Source organism: Scyliorhinus torazame, chromosome 3 (genome assembly GCF_047496885.1).
Source record: "Scyliorhinus torazame isolate Kashiwa2021f chromosome 3, sScyTor2.1, whole genome shotgun sequence".
NCBI classification, from domain to species: domain Eukaryota; kingdom Metazoa; phylum Chordata; class Chondrichthyes; order Carcharhiniformes; family Scyliorhinidae; genus Scyliorhinus; species Scyliorhinus torazame.
The window spans coordinates 205364412-205386289 of NC_092709.1; the positions used below are offsets into that span (position 1 = coordinate 205364412).

The following is a 21878-nucleotide window of genomic DNA, read 5'->3' on the forward strand; positions in this document are numbered from 1 at the left end:
TATCTACTGCCTGTGTCACAACGTCAGAAAACTCAGTTGAATTTGTCAGACAGGACCAGCCCATGACAAAGCCATATTGCTTGTCTAGTATTAACTTATTTTTCTCTCAGTGTACATTTATCTCATCCCGTATCGTAGCCTCCCTTGGTTTTCCCACTATTGACGTCAAACTGACAAGTCTGTAGTTTCCTCGAATGTCCTTTGCTCCTTTCTTTAAAAATAAATAAATTTAGAGTACCCAATTATTTTTTTTTCCAATTAAGGGCCAATTTAGCGTGGCCAATCCACCTAATCTGCGCATCTTTAGTTGTGGGGGTGAAACCCACAAAGACACGGGGAGAATGTGCAAACTCCACACGGACAGCGACCCAGGGCCGGGATTCGAACCCGGGTCCTCAGCGCCGCAGTCCCAGTGCTAACCACTGCGCCATGTGCCGCCCCTCTTTGCTCCTTTCATAAACAACGGTGTTATATTTGTAATCATCCAGTCCCCGGGTCTAATGCTGTCTTCAGAGAAGCCTCGAAAATTTCTGTCAATGGCTCCGCAAAATGCTCCCTTACCTCTCTCAGCAATCTAGGATGCATCCCATCTGGGCCTGGCGACTTCTCTACCTGGAATGCTGCCAGCCTTTTTGGCACCTTTTCTTTATCTATCACTATACAGTTCAGTTGCTCAACACCCACATTTTCCATTGGGCCATTGTCACCATCTTCTATTTTGGTAAAGACAGAAACAAAGTGCACATTTAGGACCACTGCCATACCCTCCACTTGAGTGAGTAGTTTACCCTGCTTATCCCTTATTTCATCCTTCATTAATCTTTTACTATTAAAGAACATTTTACTATTTGTTTTAGCGCAACCTGCCATTGTTTCCTCATGCCTCCTCTTAGCCTTCCTTTTCTCAGTCTAAGCCTCTCTCCTGCATTTGAGATTTCTATTGCTATTATTATTCCAGCATGTATCCTATGCGTCTTTTTTCTTCCTTATTTTCTCCTCGATAACCTTAGTCGTTGAGGGAACTGTAGATTTGGATACCCTGGGCGGGATTCTCCGAGACCGCGCCGGGTCGGAGAATCGCCAGGGACGCGGGAAATTCCTGCCACGCCGCTCCGATGCCAGGATGCGATTCTCCGGCGCCAATCGTGCCAGCGCAGTTGCCGCGGCGCCGGTCGGGGGGCACTGAAAGAGGCCTCCGCGGCGATTCTCCGCGGTTGACCGGCCGAACTCCCGCTGGCGTGGTTCCAACCTGGTACCACCAGGCGGGAGCTCGGACCCGTGGCCGCGGTGGACGTCTTGGTGGGGGTGCAGGAGTATCTGACTCTGGGGGGGGGGGGGCCTCCACGGGGTTCCAGCCCGCAATCGGGGGCAACCGATCGGCGAGCGCCCGCGATCTGGAGGGGGCCCACCTACTTCCGCGCGGGTCCACTGTGGGTCTCCGCCATGTTGCATGGCGCCGGTGCGGAGACGGCAACCACGGCATTTCGGAGACATGGATAGAGCAGGGACAGGAATGGTTGTTGCAGGTTCCGGGGTTTAGATGTTTCAGTAAGCTCAGGGAAGGTGGTAAAAGAGGGGGAGGTGTGGCATTGTTAGTCAAGGACGGTATTACAGTGGCAGAAAGGATGTTTGATGAGGACTCGTCTACTGAGGTAGTGTGGGCTGAGGTTAGAAACAGGAAAGGAGAGGTCACCCTGTTGGGAGTTTTCTATAGACCTCCGAAAAGATCCAGAGATGTAGCGGAAAGGATTGCAAAGATGATTCTGGATAGGAGCAAAAGTAACAGGTAGTTGTTATGGGGGACTTTAACTTTCCAAATATTGACTGGAAACGCTATAGTTCGAGTACATTAGATGGGTCAGTTTTTGTCCAATGTGTGCAGGACGGTTTCCTGACACAGTATGTAGATAGGCCAACAAGAGGCGAGGCCACATTAGATTTGGTACTGGGTAATGAACCAGGACAGGTGTTACATTTGGAGGTAGGTGTTAGTGACCACAATTCAGTTATGTTTACTTTAGCGATGGAAAGGGATAGGTATATACTGCAGGGCAAGAGTTATAGCTGGGGGAAAGGCAATTATGATGTGATTAGGCAAGACTTAGGATGCATAGGATGGGGAAGGAAACTGCAGGGGATGGGCACAATTGAAATGTGGAGCTTGTTCAAGGAACAGCTACTGCGTGTCCTTGATAAGTATGTACCTGTCAGGCAGGGAGAAAGGGAACAGTGGTTTACTAAAGGAGTTGAATCACTTGTCAAGAGGAAGAAGGAGGCTTATGTAAAGATAAGACAGAAGGTTCAGTTTGGGAGCTTGAGAGTTACAAGTTAGCCAGGAAGGAACTAAAGAGAGAGCTAAGAAGAGCCAGGAGGGGACATGAGAAGTCTTTGGCAGGTAGGCTCAAGGAAAACCCTAAAGCTTTCTATAGGTATGTCAGGAATAAAAGAATGACTAGGGTAAGAGTAGGGCCAGTCAAGGACAGTAGTGGGAAGTTGTGCGTGGAGTCCGAGGAGATAGGAGAGGCGCTAAATGAATATTTTTCAGCGGTATTCTCAGTCCCCTGGGCTGGATGGGATTTATCCTAGGATTCTCTGGGAAGCTAGGGAGGAGATTGCAGAGCCTTTGGCTTTGATCTTTATGTCGTCATTGTCTACAGGAATAGTGCCAGAAGACTGGAGGATAGCGAATGTTGTCCTCTTGTTCAAGAAGGGGAGTAGAGACAACCCCAGTAACTATAGACCAGTGAGCCTTACTTCTGTTGTGGGCAAAGTCTTGGAAAGGATTATAAGAGATAGGATTTATAATCATCGAGAAAGGAATAATTTGATTAGGGATAGTCAACACGGTTTTGTGAAGGGTAGGTCATGCCTCACAAACCTTATTGAGTTCTTTGAGAAGGTGACCAAACAGGTGGACGAGGGTAAAGCAGTTGATGTGGTGTATATGGATTTCAGTAAAGCGTTTGATAAGGTTCCCTGCGGTAGGCTATTGCAGAAAATACGGAGGAATGGGATTGAGGGTGATTTAGCGGTTTGTAAGAAGACAGAGGGTGATGGTTGATGGAAAATGTTCAGACTGGAGTTCAATTACTAGTGGTGTACCACAAGGATCTGTTTTGGGGCCACTGCTGTTTGTCATTTTTATAAATGACCTGGAGGACGGTGTCGAAGGATGGGTGAGTAAATTTGCGGATGACACTAAAGCCGGTGGAGTGCGGCAGGATGTTGCAGGTTACAGAGGGACATAGATAAGCTGCAGAGTTTGGCTGAGAGGTGGCAAATGGAGTTTAATGCAGAAAAGTATGAGGTGATTCATTTTGAAGGAGTAACAGGAATACAGAGTACTGGGCTAATGGTAAGATTCTTGGTAGTGTGGATGAGCAGAGAGATCTCGGTGTCCATGTACATAGATCCCTGAAAGTTGCCACCCAGGTTGATAGGGTTTTAAGAAGGCGTACGGTGTGTTCTTTTTTTGTTCAGTACAGTACGCTTATATTGGTAGAGGGATTGAGTTTCAGAGCCATGAGGTCATGTTGCAGCTGTACAAAACTCTGGTGCGGCCGCATTTGGAGTATTGCGTGCAGTTCTGGTTGCCGCATTACAGGAAGGATGTGGAAGCATTGGAAAGGGTGCAGAGGAGATTTACCAGGATATTGCCTGGTATGGAGGGAAGATCTTATGAGGAAAGGCTGACGGACTTGAGGCTGTTTTTGATAGAGAGAAAGGTTAAGAGGTGACTTAATAGAGGCATACAAGATGATCAGAGGATTAGATAAGGTGGACAGTGAGATTCTCGCACGAGGGGACATAGCTTTAAATTGAGGGGAGATAGATATAGGACAGATGTCAGAGGTAGGTTCTTTACTCAGAGAGTCGTAAGGGCGTGGAAATCCCTGCCTGCAACAGTAGTGGACTCGCCAACATTAAGGGCATTTAAATGGTCATTGGATAAACATATGGATGATAAGGGAATAGTGTAGATGGGCTTTAGAGTGGTTTCCCAGGTCGGCGCAACATGGAGGGCCGAAGGGCCTGTACTGCGCTGTAATGTTCTATGTTCACACGCATGCTGCAGCACAGAGACGGCAACCACGCGCCTGCTCCGGCACGGAGACGGCCGTCGCACACACGCGCGGACCCGCGTCGGCCGTGCACGCCTGCCTTTCAGCGCCGGAGCAGCGTGCATCACTCCGCCGCCATGCTGGCCCCCTGAAGACCGCTGAATTGCTGGGCCAGGAGGCCCGTTGACACCGGCGTACACCACTTTTACGCCGGCGTCAACACTTGACCGGGATTTCGGAGAATCCCAGCCCCCGTCTTTATTTCTCATGTGTATGTAACTAGTTTGCACCCTGTTCATCTCTCCTTTTCATCCACTGTTTTATCCACCAAAATGCATTTCCAATCAACATAGTCCAGTTCAACTTTTAGACCCCTACAATTTGCCCTTTTCTAGTCTGGGATCTTAATCTGTGACTGCTTTTTATCCTTTTCCAACTTAATATTGAATGCCACTGAACGTCAAGTGATGATGCTTAAATTCTCTGTTGTTGGAGATGTTCATTGCCTGCCACTTATGTGGTGCAAATGTTACTTGCCACTTTTCAGCCCAAGCCTTAATGTTCTGCACAGACTGACTCTGAGACGCCACAAATGGTGCTGAACATGGTGCAATCATCAGCAAATATCTCACTTCTGGTCATAAAATGAATAGAAGGTCATTGATGAAACAACTAAATATGGTTACACCTCAGACATTACCCTGAGGAACTCAACCGCAATGTCCCGGGACTGAGCTGATTGGCATCCAACAACCTCAATCATCTTCCTATGTGCCAGGTATGACTCCAACCAGTGGAGAGATTTCCCCCTTGATTCCACTGGCTTCAGTTTAGCTGGGGCTCATTGATGTGTCACTGTCAAATGCAGACTTGATGTCACTCTTGCATCTGGAGTTCAGCTTTTTTGTCCACATTCGAACCAAGGCTGTAATGAAATCAGGAGCTGAGTGACTCTGGCAGAACCCAAACTGAGCACCCATGAGCAGGTTATTACTGAATAACTGCCACTTGATAGCACTGTTGATGAGTCCTTTCATCACTTTGCTAATTGTTGGAAAGTGATTACTTCTCTGAGTAAGAGGGAAGTTTTTTTTTATACCTGGCTGCACTGTACCTATCAAGGCAGTGCTCCATACTGATAACTGGTTGCCTGAACTCTGAAATTGTTCAGATTCTCAGAACTCATGGCAACCACCTGCTGTGGGTTCCTGGCAGGTTACCTGCGAACCATGGGAAACCCCATTGATAGTGGCAGATCAATAGATCCAACCGCCGGTGAAAGGGCAGCACGGTAGCATAGTGGTTAGCACAGTTACTTCACAGCTCCAGGGTCCCAGGTTCGATTCCCGGCTGGGTCACTGTCTGTGCGGAGTCTGCACGTTCTCCCCGTGTGTGCGTGGGTTTCCTCCGGGTGCTCCGGTTTCCTCCCACAGTCCAAAGATGTGCGGGTTAGGTGGATTGGCCATGCTAAATTGCCCTTAGTGTCCGAAAAATGTTAAGTGGGGGTTACTGGGTTACGGGGATAGGGTAGATACATGGGCTTCAGTAGGGTGCTCTTTGTAAGGGCCGGTGCAGACTCAATGGGCCGAATGGCCTCCTTCTGCACTGTAAATTCTATGATACTGGGGGGCGTCAAATCCCACCCATCATCATCTTGCATCTTTATGAGCATAAAGGGCAACCTTTCCAAAAAGAAGATATTATTATATAATCAGTAAAATAAAGATGTGCGTTTGGTTACATTACATTAGTCAGAATGAATGAATAGCAAACACTTAATGAAGCCTCCTTAGGATATAAATCAATCTGAAAGGATTTAAGATTTGAAAATCAGTGGGCCAGTGTTCCCAGCACTTACACTAGGTTTGTACCTGCCAGGAACATCTGTCCTTGTTCCCAACAAATACTCCAGTGCCAGCGGGACATACTTAATTGATCTGGAAATGGTGAGTGCCTGTGATACTTCAAGAGCATCTCGGATGCCTATCATATAAAAGAACCTGGAACGACTAATGTAAGTGTCCCCAAATCCAACATGGCTGTAAACTGTGTCATCTTTAAAAGTGCCTTCCTTCTTCAGGGGCTGATGCCTTGACCCCAGCCTAAACCTCCAGGTGAGGTGAGCCTCATTTCGTGACCAGATATATCTCTGCCAACTGCACACTCGGCCAAAGGCAGACAGCACGAACATTGACATTCAGAATCCTCACCCAAGCCAAATTCCGCCATTTCATAAATGGATAGGTATATTTGAGAACAACAGAGTTTCAACCCCACCAAGCCAGGAGGGAAACTATAGCATGAAATGGAGCCACACCCACCTCATCTTAGTTTCCAGCCTATCCAGCATATTCTTCATTGTTATACCGGTAGTATATTAGGACAAATACAAAAGAAAATTATTTTCCAGCAATTTCTATAACCATTTATGAGTAGATCCAGGAATAAGGGGCGGGTTTCTCCGACCACGGGCCGCGATCGGGGTCAACCAATCAGCGGGCAACGCTGCTCCGACGCCGGTCCACTGATTCTCCGGTGAATCTGCGCCATTGGTGCCTGCGTGATCAGCGCGGCGTCGGTCGGGGGCCGCTCCACGCGGCCCCCCAGGCAATTCCCCACGCGCGATGGGCCGAGTGACCGCCAAGATAGGCCGAGTTCCGCCAGTGCCGTTCACGTGTGGTCCTACCCGCCGGGACCTCGCTGTTCATCCTGCGGGCGGCGGCCTAGTGCGGAGGGGGGGAGGGGGAATCTGATCCCGGTGGGGGCCTCCACGGTGGCCTTGCCCGCGATCGGGGTCTACCGATCAGCGGGCCGGTTTGTCCTGGTGGGGGCTTATGTTCCGCCGCGCCGGGGCCCTGGAGCTCTCCGGCATGTTGCGTCAGGGCCGGTGCGGAGAAGGCAACTAACGCGCATGCGCGAGTTCGCGCTGGTCGTAGTGCACGTGCGCGAATTTGCGCTGGCCGTAGTGCACATGCGCAGACCCGCGGCGCCAGTTCTGACGGCGGTATCAGCAGCTGGAGCTCCGTGAGTCACTCCAGTGCCATGCTGGCCCCCTAGAGGTGCAGGATCGCTGCTCCTAGGGGCCTGTTGACGCCGTCGTAAACCGCGACGGCGTTTACGGTGACATCAACACTTAGCCTCAGGATCAGAGAATCCCGCCCAAGGTTCATGCACAACCATCAACATGTTGAGATTATAATGTTTCTGGTCCCAATTCATTTAGTAAGACAATGGAATACAGGGCTTTGCATCCCACGGAGAAAGAAATCCAGTTGAGAAAAATCAAGTCACCGATTCATCAAAGATCAAATTAATCCCCACTGATCTTAAAGGGCATCACTAAGAGCTTCAATATACAAGGCTTTCATAAATGCTTGCCTATTCTCAACTAGAAATTTCTTCCAGCCACTTGGAAAGAAACCTTGATTTGACAATTAAATGGAATTTTCCATCATTTCACAACAAATAGTTTGTGATAAAGTCTTTATGGTTCCTCTGAGATACCATTGAATAACAGTGAACTGTTTTAATATCTTAGGATTTAAAAATCCATTTGATACTAACTAACTAATGGTGATACTGACTCCAAGCACAACACGTTCTAATCTCATTAGGAAGTGGATCAGATCGTAAAGAGTTTTGACTCATCAGAAACCAATTCCTTTAACACAAAACAAAAGCTGCCAAAATAAATCACATTTTTCAGCTTTACTCCATTATTCTAAATTCTGTTACTAGTAATAACTGAAGTGTTTTATCGTCCCACAGGGAAAAATTATAAAGGGACAAAGTGGCCAAACCATTGCAGGCACTCCAGGAATGAAAATGTAGAACAAGGGGCGTCATTCTCCAACCCCCCGCCGGGTCAGAGAATGGCCGTTGGCTGCCGTGAATCCCGCCCCGGCCCCCGCCGAAGTCTCCGGTACCGGAGATTGGGCGGGGGCGGGAATCGGAACGCGCCGGTTGGCGGGACTCCCCACTCAATTCTCCCGCCCGGATGGGCCGAGGTCCCGCCCAGAAATTGTCTGTCCCGCCGGCGTAAATCAAAGCTGGTATTTACTGGCGGGACCAGGCGGCGTGGGCGGGCTCCGGGGTCCTGGGGGGGGCGCGGGGCGATCTGGCCCCAGAGGGTGCCCCCACGGTGGCCTGGCCCGCAATCAGGGCTCACCGATCCGCGGGCGGGCCAGTGCCGTGGGGGCACTCTTTCCCTTCCGCCTCCGCCATGGCCTCCACCATGGCGGAGGCGGAAGAGACTCTCCCCACTGCGCATGCGCGGGAAACTGTCGGCGGCCGCTGACGCTCCCGCGCATGCGCCACATTTCCGCGCCAGCTGGCGGGGCACCAAACGCCATTTCCGCCAGCTGACGGGGCGGAAATCCCTCCGGCGTCGGCCTAGCCCCTCAATGTTGGGGCTCGGCCCCCAAAGATGCGGAGCATTCCGCACCTTTGGGCTGGCGCGATGCCCGTCTGATTGGCGCCGTTTTTGGCTCCAGTCAGCGGATATCGCGCCGTTGGGGGAGAATTTCGCCCAAGATTTTGTTAGGCCTGGAGGTACCCCTGAAATTTCACAATGTTGGGGAGAGGGATTCCCTAAAATCTATGACACTCATCAGTGATATGAGCAGAGAGGTATCCATTCTAGCAAAGAAAATCTGATAAGGTAGCAAACAAGACAGTGTTTCACATTCTACTCTTGACAAAAATGATGCACGCTGCAGGTTAGGTGGATTAGCAATGCTAAAGTTCCCTTTTGTATCCAAAAATGTCCAGGTTAGGTGTGGCTATGTGGATGAGCCAGGGGAGTGGGTCTAAGTAAGATGCTCTTTTGGAGTGTCAATGCAGACTCGATGGGCTGAATCGCCTCCTTCTGCGCTGTAGGGATTCCACGGAATATCTTCTTCCTCCCAAAATAAAACAATTTCTTATGAAGGCAATTATTATAAATCACAATGAGTCATGCAAACTTACCTAAATGTCAAGCTCTGACTCTGTCTTGTTCCCAGTGTTTGAAGTTCTTCTGATGAAAGTATCATACCACTGTCAGTCTGATTATCCTAGTAAGAAAAAAGCACTCAGTGAAGATGAGTAAACTCTTCAAAAGGAAGTGCGTCATGAGAAAGGGCAATCATCTCAGAAAGTCTGGTCTGGCCGCTGGCATCATACTCTACCATGAAATTGTTTCCTTCTGAATATTTGATCTTAACAGCACATATATTATTGTTTCTACAGCCACCAAACCTTATTTGGAATAGAGATTGATTTATCTGTTTTTGTAAGCAATGGATTGGTTCATCCTTACAGTCTTTTTCATACCTATATATCCACTGAATTTCCCTAGATTCACTTATTTTTTGCTCTCATAATGGGGCAGCAGTGGCAGTGGCTCATTTATTGGCCATCCCTAATTACCCTGAGAAGATGATTGTGGGCTTTCTCCTTGAGCCACTGCCATGCTGCTGCTAACAATGCTCCCACGATGGTATTAGGCTTGTTAATTTTGAACCCCTGTTCCCTCCATTTTTGTGTTCATTGCTCAACTCAAATTGCCCACGAATATCTGCTTATCTATGACTCAATCTATCTTAACTGCATTCAGAAGTACATAATTTCTATTTGGCAAAGCAAGACTTAATATATTCTCTCAATATGTACCTCTTGCACAACGATAGTTGTTTGTTCCACAGGTACCTCATCAAATGTTTTAACACTCTCAGGCCTGTTTCGCTTTGTACTACCATTCAGATATCTAGAAAAAGAAACAGGATCCATAGTATACAATGTTAAAACCACATGTTCCAAAATCCTTGTAAAGAGTTATTTTCCAATGACACCATTGTAGCAATGGCATCGAATAGCAGGTACAATAAACTTACGTAAGGAGCGGTTCTACAAACAAGCACAGATTGAAGTTCCCAGGAGTGCACCTCAGAACAATGTCTGTGATTTATGAACAAATAAGGGCTCAAATTTGCCAAGGATCTTTCCCTGTGAGCACTGGTCCCGAAAGGGAGCACCAAATCACTGGGTCACCCTGTGACCTTGTGGACTTTGCAGACCAATAGATTTATAATAGCACATTATATGTCCCCCACCCCCCAGTCCCCCCACATGCACCCTGCCCCCCCAGTCCCCATACCAACCCCACCCCTCAGTTTTTCCACTGGCAAAGAAGGGCTGGGAATTTTCACTGGATTTACATCCTGTGCTTTTGAAGGTAACTGCACCAAATATTATCTACTGTTATTACTAACAGTCATCTTGTCATACTGAAAGCATATATATTAGTTCACTATGAGCTATCAGCTAATTATTTTATCACCTACTGTAATTTATAGTAGCTGTCTTATCAACTGATACATTGTTTTAGCACTACTGTTCAAACATGTTGGATTTTATCTACTGTTGGAATGCTTCCATTAATTTTTTCCCATTCATTGTTTGGTGTTATTTCACACAACTTTTATGTCAAATCCTCTGAGCTGACCTACAAACCAAATGAAATGGCTCAGCACTGTTTCCTCTTATTTTCCTTCTGTTCACAGACACATAAAAGCTGCCTTCAGGAATGATAGGATGTCCATCAGGTAATTACCGTATTCCTGCTGTGTTGTCATAGTGGAATCTTGGATCACACCCTTCCTGTTCCTCTGTACAGGAAGCAGGTGACGTTGGCAGAGAAAGCCCGGAATCATCTTCCATAGTCAGTGACATGTTGAGTGGAATATAATCCTTTCCATTCTAATTGCAGGGAGAAACATTTTTATGTTAGCTGTAGACATTGCTTGCAGAGAAAAGACACAAAATTTAATACACTGTATGGTAACTCTCTGATTCAAACCTATATGAAAGTCTGAACAAGTTACATTCCAATCTTCAATTCCCACGAGCTGATATCTACATCATTTATCGATAAATGATTTCTGCAATATTGGTGAACTACATGGAATTTATTTAGGTACATAATTGCAATTAATGGATAAAGCACCATTCTGGAATAACAGGACAAAAAGGCAAAACATGGACTTCCAGTGACGGCCATGGTGTGAGTGGTCGCACACAGGTGGACAGGGGTCCAACCTGAGGGCTATGTTGACGGCGGCATTGCCGCTGGTGCCAAGTAGATATATGGAGAGTCCAGTTGTACATGATGAAGGTGTGGAACCAGCTGAGGAGGCATTTGGGGATAGAGGGGATGTTGGTGTTAACAGTGCTATGTGAGAAACACGGGTTTAAGCTGGGGGGGGGACGGTATGTACAGGAAGTGGAGAGAAGTGGGGCTAGTGAGAGCAAGAGATTTGTAACTGGAAGAGAGGTTCGCAAGCATGATCGAGGAGCTGTTCATCTTGGGGGGGCTAATGTGGGGTGAAAATGGGAAAAAACTTGTGCAAACTGTAAAATTGTGAGATGGGGAGAATGTTCCTTGGATTATTTATGTTTTGTAACTGAGTAAACTTGGAATAAAATACATTAATAAAAAGGCAAAACATAATTTTGCTCAGATCATTCACACAAAGAGAATTCTAAACAAAACTTTATTCTTTAGCATTTCTAGCACTTGTTCCAGAATACAGCACCCCTTTATGCTGGCTAAACACACTGTTGGGTAGCTGTGTGTCTTGACAGGAGGTCCAATTGGAGCGAGGTTAACACCACTTAAAGCTAGCCAGCGCTACTTAAAGCCAGCCAGGTGCTAGAAGAGGCTGGGGAAGATTGTCTGGTCAGAAGCTTTGGTGCAGATGGTGGAAAGATGTCCTCTAACCAGGAACTTGAGAGGTACCACAGACAGACATTTTAAAAAAATATTCGTTCATGGGACATGGGCACCACAGGCTGGGCCAGCATTTATTGCCCTTGAGGGGGTAGTTAAGAGTCAACCACGTTACTGTGGATCTGGAGTCACATGTAGGCCAGCCCAGTTAAGGATGGTAGATTACCTTCCCTAAAGTTCATTAGTGAATCAGATGCATTTTTACGCCAATTGACAATGGTTTCATGGTCATCTTTAGACTTCATGGGCGAAATTCTCCTACCCGCCCCGCCACATTTCTGCCCCGACCGGCCGGCGGGAGTCTCCGTAACACCGGCCGGTCAATGGGGTTTCCCATTGTGGGGCACCCCCACGCCGTCGGGAAACCCCCGAGCGCCGGCAGAATGGAGACTCCCGCCGGCGGAGAATGACGCCCCATATTCCAGGGTCGGGATTCTCCGCCCCCCCCGCCGGGTCGGAGAATCGCCGGGGGGGGGGGGGGGCAGCGTGAATCCCGTCCCCGCTGGCTGCTGAATTCTCCGGTGCCGGGGATTTGGCGGGGGCGGGAATCACGCTGCGCCGGTCGGCGGTCGCTGGCAGCGGCCCCCCCCGCCGATTCTCCGCCCGCGATGGGCCGAGTGGCCGCCCGTTTTAGGCCCGTCCCACCAGTGTAAATTAGAGTAGGTCCTTACCGGCGGGACCTGGCCACGCGGGCAGCCTCCGGGGTCCTTGGGGGGGGGGATCTGGCCCTGGGAGATGCCCACATGGTGGCCTGGCCCGCGATCGGGGCCCACCGATCCGCGGGCGGGCCGGTGCCGAGGGGGCACTCTATTCCTCCGCGTCGGCTGGTGTAAAAGTCCGCGATGGCCGTCGCGGAGATGAACCCCCCCTGCGCATGTGCTGGGATGACACCAGCACACGCTGGCGATCCCGCGCATGCGCCAACTCGCGCCGGCGGCCCTTCAGCGCCGGTTGGCATAGCTAACGCCCCTTCTGCACCGGCCGGCGGGGCGCAAACCACGACGGTGCCGGCCTAGCCCCTGAAGGTGCGGAGGATTCCGCACCTTCGGGGTGGCCCGATGCCGGAGTGGTTCACGCCACTCCTTTGCGCCGGAGTTGCCTGCCCCGCCGGTTCGCGGAGAATCCCGCCCCAGATTTTTATTGAAATCAAATTTCACCATCTGCAGTGGCAGGATTTGAACCTGGCTCCCAAGAGCATTACTCTGGGTTTACTAGTCCAGTAACAATACCACTATGCCACCGCCTCTCCAAGGGAGAAAGCTGTGGGACCACAGAGCCAACGTGGTCAATGTCACAAATCCAGCCTGAAGACCTGGAATCAATGCTGCAAGAAGATCAATATCTTCACATATGTTCTCATGCTCAGTAAATAGATCTGCAAACACCACATCCTGCCAACTGCACTATCAGCCTCACACACTGCCTAATTCATCAAACTCCCAAAACTCACCTAGCAACAATCTCTATCAATCTGGAAACTAATGTTCATAGCTTCATTGCACCCTCACACATTTAGCACTGCTGTAAGCCTGACTAGCAAGACAGACCCAGCAGAGGTGGTGACACAGTGGTATACAGTCAGGAAGGAGTTGTCCTGGGAGTCCTCAACATCGGCTCCAGACCCCTTGAAGTCTCCTGGCACCAAGTCAATCATGGGCAAGGAAACCTCTTGCTGATCACCACATCTCCGCGCCCGCCCCCCGCACCCCCCCGCCCCCCCCGCAACTCCTCAACTGATGAATCATAACTCCTACATGTGAATACCACTCAGAGGAAGCATGGAGGGTGGCAAGGATGGAGAATGTACTCCATCACCAAGGGTGGTTCGATAGTACCACCACAGACCAAGCAGGCTGGGTCCTAAAGGACATAGTTGCTAGACTGGGACTGCAGCAGGTGGTGAGGGAACCAACAAGAGGGAAAAACATACTTGGCCTCATCCTCAATAACCTGCCTGCTGCAGATGCATCTGTCCATGACAGTATCGATAGAACTGACCACTGCACAGTCCTTGTGTAGACAAAGTCCCATCTTCACATTGAGGATATCCTCCATCGTGTTGTGTGGCACTACCACCTTGCTAAATGGGATAGGCTTCGAACAGATCTAGCAACTCAAAACTGGGCATCCATGAGGTGCTGTGCACAATCTGCAACACAGAATTGTACTCAACCATAACCTGCAATCTCATGGCCCAACATATCCACCACTCTACCGTTACCACCAAGCCAGGAAATCAACCTTGGTTCAATGAAGAGTACTGGAGACCATGTTAGGAGCATCACCAGGCATACCTAAAAATGTGGTATCGACCTGGTGAAGCGACTATGCAGGAATACTTGTGTGCCAAACAGCATGAGCAGCAAGTGATAGACAGAGCTAAGCTATCCCATAATCAATGGATCAGATCTAAGCTCTGCAGTCCTGTCACATTCAGCCGTGAATGGTGGTGGACAATTAAACAACTCAATGATGGAGGAGCCCCGCACATCTGTGCAAAAGACAAGGCTGAGGCATTCGCAATAACCTTCAGCCAGAAGTGCCGAGTGGATGATCCATCTCAGTATCCTCCGGAGGTCCCCAGCATCACAGATGTCAATCATCAGCCAATATGACTCGCTCCCCATGATAGCAAGAAATGGCTGAAGGCACTGGATACTGTAAAGGCTATGGGCCCTGACAATATTCCGGCAATAGTCGTGAAGTGCTCTGGAACTTGATACTTCCCTAGCCATGCTGTTCCAGTAGAGCTACAATATTGGCATCTACCCGGCAATGTGGAAAATTGCCTAAGTATGTCCTGTACACAAGAAACAGGACAAACCCAACCCAGCCAATTACCGTCCTATCGGTTTACTCTTGATCATCAGAAAAGTGATGCAAGGGATCATCAACAGCAGTTTCTAATGTCACTTACTCAGCAATAACCTGCTCATGGACAGTTTGGTTTCTGCCAGGGTTACTCAGCTCCTGACCTCATTTCAGCCTTGATTCAAACATGGACAAAAGAGCTGAATGCCAGAGGTGAGGTGAGAGTGACTGCCCTTGACATTAAGGCAGTATTTGACCGAGTTTGGAATCTAGGAGCCCTAGCTAAGCTGGAGTCAATGGGATTCAGGGGGACTCTCCAACTGTTGGAGTCATACCTGGCACAAAGGAAGATGGTTGTGGTGTTTGGAGGTCAATCATCTCAACTCCATGACATCACTGCAGGAGTTCCTCAAGGTAGTGTCCTAGGTCCAACCACCTTCAGCTGCTTCATCAATGACCTCCCTTCCATCATAAGGTCAGTATTGGGGATGCTCACAGGTGACTGCACAATGTTCAGCACCATCTGCAACTCGTCAGATGCTTAAAAAGTTCATGCCCAAATGCAGCAAGACCTGGAAAATATCCAGGCTTAGGCTGACAAGTGGCAAGTAACATTGGTGCCATGCATGTGCCAGGCAATGACCGTCTCCAATAAGAGAGAATCAAACCATCGCACCTTGACAGTCAATGGCATTACCATCACTGAAACCCCCACAATCAGCATCCTGACGGTTACCATTGACCAGAAACTGAACTGGACTTGCCATATAAGTACTGTGGCTACAAGAGCAGGTCAAAGGCTAGGAATCCTGTGGTGAGTAACTCACTTCCTGACTTCCCAAAGTCTGTCCACCATCTACAAGGCATAAGTCAGGAGTGTAATGGAATACTCCCCACTTGCCTGGATGAGCACAGCTCTAACAACACTCAAGAAGTTCAACACAATCCAGGACAAAGCAGCCCACTTGATTCGCACCCCTTCCACAAACATGCATTCCCTCCACCACTGAGGCATAGTAGTAGCAGTGTGCGCCATCTGCAAGATACACTGGAGGAACTCAACAATGCTCTTTAGGCAGCACCTTCCAAACCCACGACCACTACTATCTAGAACAATAAGGGCAGCAGATACATGGCAACACCACCACCTGGAAGTAACCCACCATCCTGGCTTGGAAATATACCACCATTCCTTCACTGTCGCTGGGTCAAAATCGTGGAACTCCCTCCCTAACGGCACTGTGGGTGTACCTTCACCACATGGACTCCAGCTGTTCAAAGGCAACTCACCACCACATTCTCAAGGACAGTTTGGGATGGGCGACAAATGATGACTGAGCCAGCGAAGCCCACATCCCATAAAAATGAATAATAAAAAAAAGTCCTGCAGCGTGCAACTCACCTCCTGACCCTCCAAAGTCTGTCCGTCATCTACAAAGCACAAGTCAGGAGTGTAGTGGAATACTCTCCACTTGCCTGGATGTGTGCAGCTCCAACAACACTTAAGAAGCTCAACACCATTCAGGACAAAGCAGCCAGCTTGATTGCTCCCCTTCCCCAAACATTGACCCCCTCCATCACCAATGAACAGTGGCAGCCATGTGCACCATCTACAGGATGCACTGCAGGAACTCACCAAGGTTCCTGAGACAGTACCTTCCAAGCCCAGGACTACGACCATCTAGAAGGACAAGAGCAATGGATAAGTAGGAGCCCCACCATATGGAGATTTCCCCTCCAAGGCATTCACCACCCTGACTTGGAAATATATCACCTTTCCTTCACTGTCACTGGGTCAAAATCCTGGAACTCCCTACCTAACAGCACTGTGGATGTACCTACACCTCAGACTGCAGCAGTTCAAGGAGGCAACATGCCACCACCTTCTGAAGAGCAACTAGGGTCGGCAATAAATGTTGGCCTAGCCAATGACGCCCACATCACATAAATTAATTTTTAAAAGAAAATTCTGCTTTGAGGCTGCAGTTATGTCTGGTTAAATACTAGTATGTTTGATTTCATTGAGGACATCCTTATTCTGTTTCTTGCTGAGTTTGAGGTAGGGGACTTGCTTCCTGAATATCCAGGGTGCTTTTATTTTTTTGTTCGTGGGATGTGGGCATCACTGGCAAGGTCAATATTGCCCATCCCTAATTGCCCTTGAGAAGGCAGTGGTGAGCTGTGTTCTTGAATGCAGTAGTCTATTTGATGTACATACACAGTGCTGTTCGGGAGGGAGTCTAGATTTTAGCCAGCGAGAGTGGAAGAATGGTGATATATTTCAAAGTCAGGATGGTGTGCGGGATGGAGGTGGTGATGTTCATGTGCCTCTTGTTATTGTTCTTCTAGGTAATAGAGGCCATGCATTTGAAAGGTTCTGTCGATAAAACCTGGTGAGTTGTTGTACTGTTACTTGTACATGGTGCACGTTATTGGTGATCGCTCCCACTCGCGGGTAGTCCGAGTCCTCAGCCGAGTCGGACTCGTAAAATGCCCGCCGCAGTCGGTTGCATGTGTCGGGTCGAGAAGATGGCCGCCGACAAGATGGCCACTCCCATGATTCGCACGAGGCGGATGACGCGTCAGAAGGGGGCGTGTCGGGTCGGTGCGCATTGCGGGACCTGCAGGCCTGAGAGCCTGATTTTCGGGCCGGAGGAATAGAATGCCCCCTCGGCTCACGCCCGTCCGTGGATCGGTGGGCCCCAATCACGGGCCAGGCCACCGTGTGGGCACCTCCCGGGGCCAGATCCTCCCAACGACCCTGGCGGGGGTTCAGAGAATCCAGCCCCTGACCTTGCCAAAGGGGACTCTGACTATCCAAACAAACCCACTATTTGTGGACCAGCTCTTACCTAGTCTAATCTGCACACTCTGGGTTTCACACTCCTGGCCTTCCAGAATCCCACTTCAGTGGAGGCAGCTGACGATTTAAATATCCGGCTGCCTCCATACATTCTGCATGTGTGAATCCTAGCCTGACTCCAGTCCTGTCCCTGCAAAAACAGATAGTGCCCTGTTCAGGGGAGTGGGCAACCATTTTTGCCATGATGGACAGGCTCTCTGTCATGGCAGATATCTGGGCCATACTGGGAACTAGGTAGTCCAGATATTGAACTGAAATTATTTTGCAATTTGTATGTATTTTACAAGGTGGTCTTGTGGCGCAGTGGGTAGCGACCCTGCCTCTGAGCCAAGTTCCACCCCAGGATGTGATGGCCAAGAAAGGTGCATTTGCAACACGGCCAAACAGGTTGAGAATCAACCGACAAAATCCTTCCAACATGCCAATGGCAGGCGACAAGTGGGGGGGGGGGGACTCCTGGTCAGCCATGCTTGATGCAGAACGGTGCCCCTCAGGCTATGACCCCCTGGGGACAGGGCAGCACCTGTTCCACGAGCAAACAGCTATGGAATCAGATGGAAGTGTGAAGTGGAACAACAAATCAATAACACATTTTACAAAGCCATGCTTACCTGTTGAGCATTTGCCTGCAGTAGGTTTCCGAGGTGCTCCACTAGTTCAGGAAAGACAGGCCTTGCTTTGTAGTCCCCATGCCAGCAGTCTAGCATTGTCTGATAGCTGATGGGACAGAACAATTCAGACTTTCAACATTTATTTGGATACCACATAAAATAATTCATTCACAGGGTCCGGTCCATGCCATGTGTGAGTCCTGCAATGTCCTTGTACATGTTGCTGTCTGCCAAGTCCATGGTAATTGTTCATGGAACTCCATGTTTGAATCCCTCTTATCAAATTTCCACCTCTGCGAATGGGCACAATCTACCGGCTACGTGGCACTCAAAAGGCAGTAGATTCCTCTTCCAAGATCTACCTGGCTCGCCATGCCTTGAGAGAGATCTCACGATCTGAATCTTGCCCATTGTGGGTGGGATCAGTATTTTGTAAATCTGCATATTAGAGTGAGACAACTAGTCTCAGTCTAAAATGCAATCCCCTGATCTACCCAAGGCATTGGGATCTAACCCTTTTGCCTAAGAGACATCGAGTGAGCGCCATTCAGCGCCATTTGTGGGAACCAGACAGAATGATACTTTTGAAGGTTTCCCAGGGAATCGGAGGCCCCCAAGTGGTTGCCCTCTGAGTAGGTTGGCACCCTGGGCACCTTGGTACTACCAGGTATGCACACTGGCAGTGCCACTGGGGTGACAGCCTGGCACTACCAATGTGGCTGGCATTGTTCCCATGGCTGGCATCGGGCCAGGGGGTGCCCTTCGTGTGTGAGTTGGGGTGTGACCCTGCCCCGCCACCCCACCCCGACCCCGCAGGACCCCCTTTTAGGCGAGTTGGGGCTTTGGGAGGGTTCAGGGGTTGTGTCGGGACGTTGAGAGACCGGGATGTGGAGCTCCTAAGTGCAAGAAATGGGACTAAGTGCGGCCTTGTCTGGGAGTTCCCTGGTGAGGCCATGAATTGCAACAGAATTCCAATAAATAGCACGGTATTTCTCGGCATTGCGAGCATGGGGAAACATCCGGCTAAATGTGCTCATCACGAGACTCTGTTACAATTTGTTTAGATCGCGTCCAGAAACTATGAGACTGTGATAAAGGCAAACCTTCCTTCCTCCTCCTTTCTGACCTGTCTGCATCCCTGAACTTGATCGCCAATCCCATCCTTCTCCAACGTCTCTCCACCATCACCCACCTAAGTGGGACTATACTTGCCTCACTGCATTCTTAGCCAGAGAATAACCCGGTTTTTCTGCCCAGTTCGTTAGCTCAGGTGTCCCCTTGGCCCCCTTCAATTTTTCATCCATTTGCTGCCCTACAGCAAAATCATCCAAAAACACACCAGTTTTCACATGTCCAAAGGACATTGTATAAATATTTGAAAAGAGAAAAGAAACTAGAGTGCTATGGAGTAAGAGGAGGAGGGCAAGACTAACTGGATAACCAGCACAGGCTTGATGGACAAAAGTTATTCTTCTCTGCTATAAGCTTCTACAAAAGCAGCCTGTTCCGTGCAGAATAATCAACCCAGAAGCGAATCTTCTTTTGTAGTGTATTACAGAAGTGTGCGATTGAATATACTCTGACCAAATGCGTTTAAATGTGATAGTTCTATTAGTGAGAAACTACAGAACAAATTGGCGTGGAAATAATAGCATAGACTTACATTTCTGCAGATGCATATTCAGGACATCGCATTCGTGTCCCTTCTTTGAGTCTTTGACAAAATTCTTCATCAATCTGAACACCAGGGTACGGAGAAGCACCTGGGAAGTGATTTGTAAGAGCAGGACACCTCAGTTTTACGAGGAAAATCAATTATTTTTAAAAACATCTTCCCCTGCAACATTTTTTTGATTATTCAATGTGAAGAAATAGAACTGGACTCACCCAATGAGAATATTTCCCACAGTAAAACCCCAAAAGACCACACATCACTCTGCGTTGTGTAAACTTTATCGAAGATGGTCTCTGGGGCCATCCATTTAAGAGGTAGCCGTACCTAGAAAATAACAGATTGTTAGTGTATAATATAGATTCTTACCTAAATATTCCAAAGGATGATTTAAGAATAGATTATTTTATATCATAGAGTATAATCATAAGGTTTAGGTAGAAGTAGATCAATCATCCATGATCGGACCAGTTCAATTACCAATCCTTTAATTTCAATTAAATTAAAATCAAATTGGTTCCATAATAAGCAAGCAATCCAATTCACCATTGTGATTCAATGCCATAATCTCTAAATATACATGGAAAAGTTCTCTCAGTTCAGATTACTGAACTGTTGCTTAGAAACAATGCAGTACTTGTATAATTTAATTTTCATATACTTACATCTCCTTTTCTAACGTAATCTGGGTCCTTATAAACATCTCGAGCCAATCCAAAGTCACATATCTTCACCACATTGTTCTCTGACAAGAGTATATTGCGTGCAGCCAGATCCCTATGAATGCACTGAAATAGAGAATAGAAACTGGTTGGTCTTTCCCCATCTGCTATCTCTCTCTCTCATTCTCATCAGGCAGTCAAGATCACTTCATTATTTGTGCAGTGACTACACAGGCAGCAGTCTAGGTGGATCTGACAGAGAAATGTCTACAAAAATGGCTGAGAAAAATATTTTTGTTGCAGGAAAATTAATTATCATTGCTTTTAAAAGAAATCAGAGCACATGGTTAGAGAGAATTAGGAAGATCATGGGTGAAATTCTCCAGTATCGGCGCGATGTCCGCCGACTGGCACCCAAAACGGCACAAATCAGTCGGGCATCGTGCCGCCCCAAAGGTGCGGAATGCTCCACATCTTTGGGGGCCGAGCCCCAACCTTAAGGGGCTAGGCCGGCGGCGGATGAATTTCCGCCCCGCCAGCTGGCGGGAAAGGCCTTTGGTGCCCCGCCAGCTGGCGCGTAAATGATATCTCCGGGCGGCACATGCGCGGGAGCGTCAGCAGCCGCTGACGGCATTCCCGCGCATGTGCAGTGGAGGGAGTCTCTTCCGCCTCCGCCATGGTGGAGACCATGGAAAGAGTGCCCCCACAGCACAGGCCCGCCCGCGGATCGGTGGGCCCCGATCGCGGGCCAGGCCACCGTGGGGGCACCCCCCGGGGCCAGATCGTCCCGCGACCCCCCCAGGACCCCGGAGCCCGCCCGCGCCGCCTTGTCCCGCCGGTAAGGTAGGTGGTTTCATCTACGCCGGCGGGATAGGCATTTTAGCGGCGGGACTTCGACCCATCCGGGCCAGAGAATCGCGCGGGGGGGGGGGGGGGGGCGCCAACCGGCGGGGCGTGATTCCCACCCCCGCCGAATATCTGGTGCCGGAGAATTCGGCAACCGGCAGAGGCGGGATTCACGCCAGCCCCCGGCGATTCTCCGACCCGGCAGGGGGGTCGGAGAATCTCGCCCCATGATTTTGTGCAATGGATGTTGGTAAATCAGCAGACTGTCTTACCTCACACCATTTTTTTATTTCCACTGAGAGATGTAAAACAAGTTGGCCACTTGCTATCACTTATCGTACAAAGTCAACACCTATCCCAATTCATTTAAAAGAAAACAGTGGCCATTGACAAAACAAACTGGATTGACAAAAAAGCAGTGCAATTGATGAAGTTTCAATAGACTCCCTGTTATAGAAATTATGTTATGGGAAATTTGTGAAGAGTGAGGGCATGTAATGGGGGGTGATTTTGAACCCACTGCCTCCATCCTTCAGAAACCTGGCACGGGCTCAAAATCGGGAGAGAATTAAAAAACGTGATTC

At 48.9% G+C, this 21878-nt stretch overlaps 1 protein-coding gene across 2 annotated transcripts in view; it reads right to left on the bottom strand.

Annotated features, from left to right (window-relative positions):
- The window catches only part of kdr (kinase insert domain receptor (a type III receptor tyrosine kinase)), a 98733-nt gene that overhangs the window by 12581 nt on the left and 64274 nt on the right, over positions 1-21878 (bottom strand). For both annotated transcript variants that reach the window (XM_072496781.1, XM_072496780.1), the window contains exons 23-29: positions 20452-20574; positions 20002-20113; positions 19778-19877; positions 18115-18220; positions 10654-10799; positions 9714-9807; positions 9030-9115 (exon numbers count right to left, since the gene is read on the bottom strand). In XM_072496781.1, the coding sequence (XP_072352882.1) occupies positions 9030-9115; positions 9714-9807; positions 10654-10799; positions 18115-18220; positions 19778-19877; positions 20002-20113; positions 20452-20574 (767 nt within the window). The remainder of the gene's footprint in view (positions 1-9029; positions 9116-9713; positions 9808-10653; positions 10800-18114; positions 18221-19777; positions 19878-20001; positions 20114-20451; positions 20575-21878) is intronic.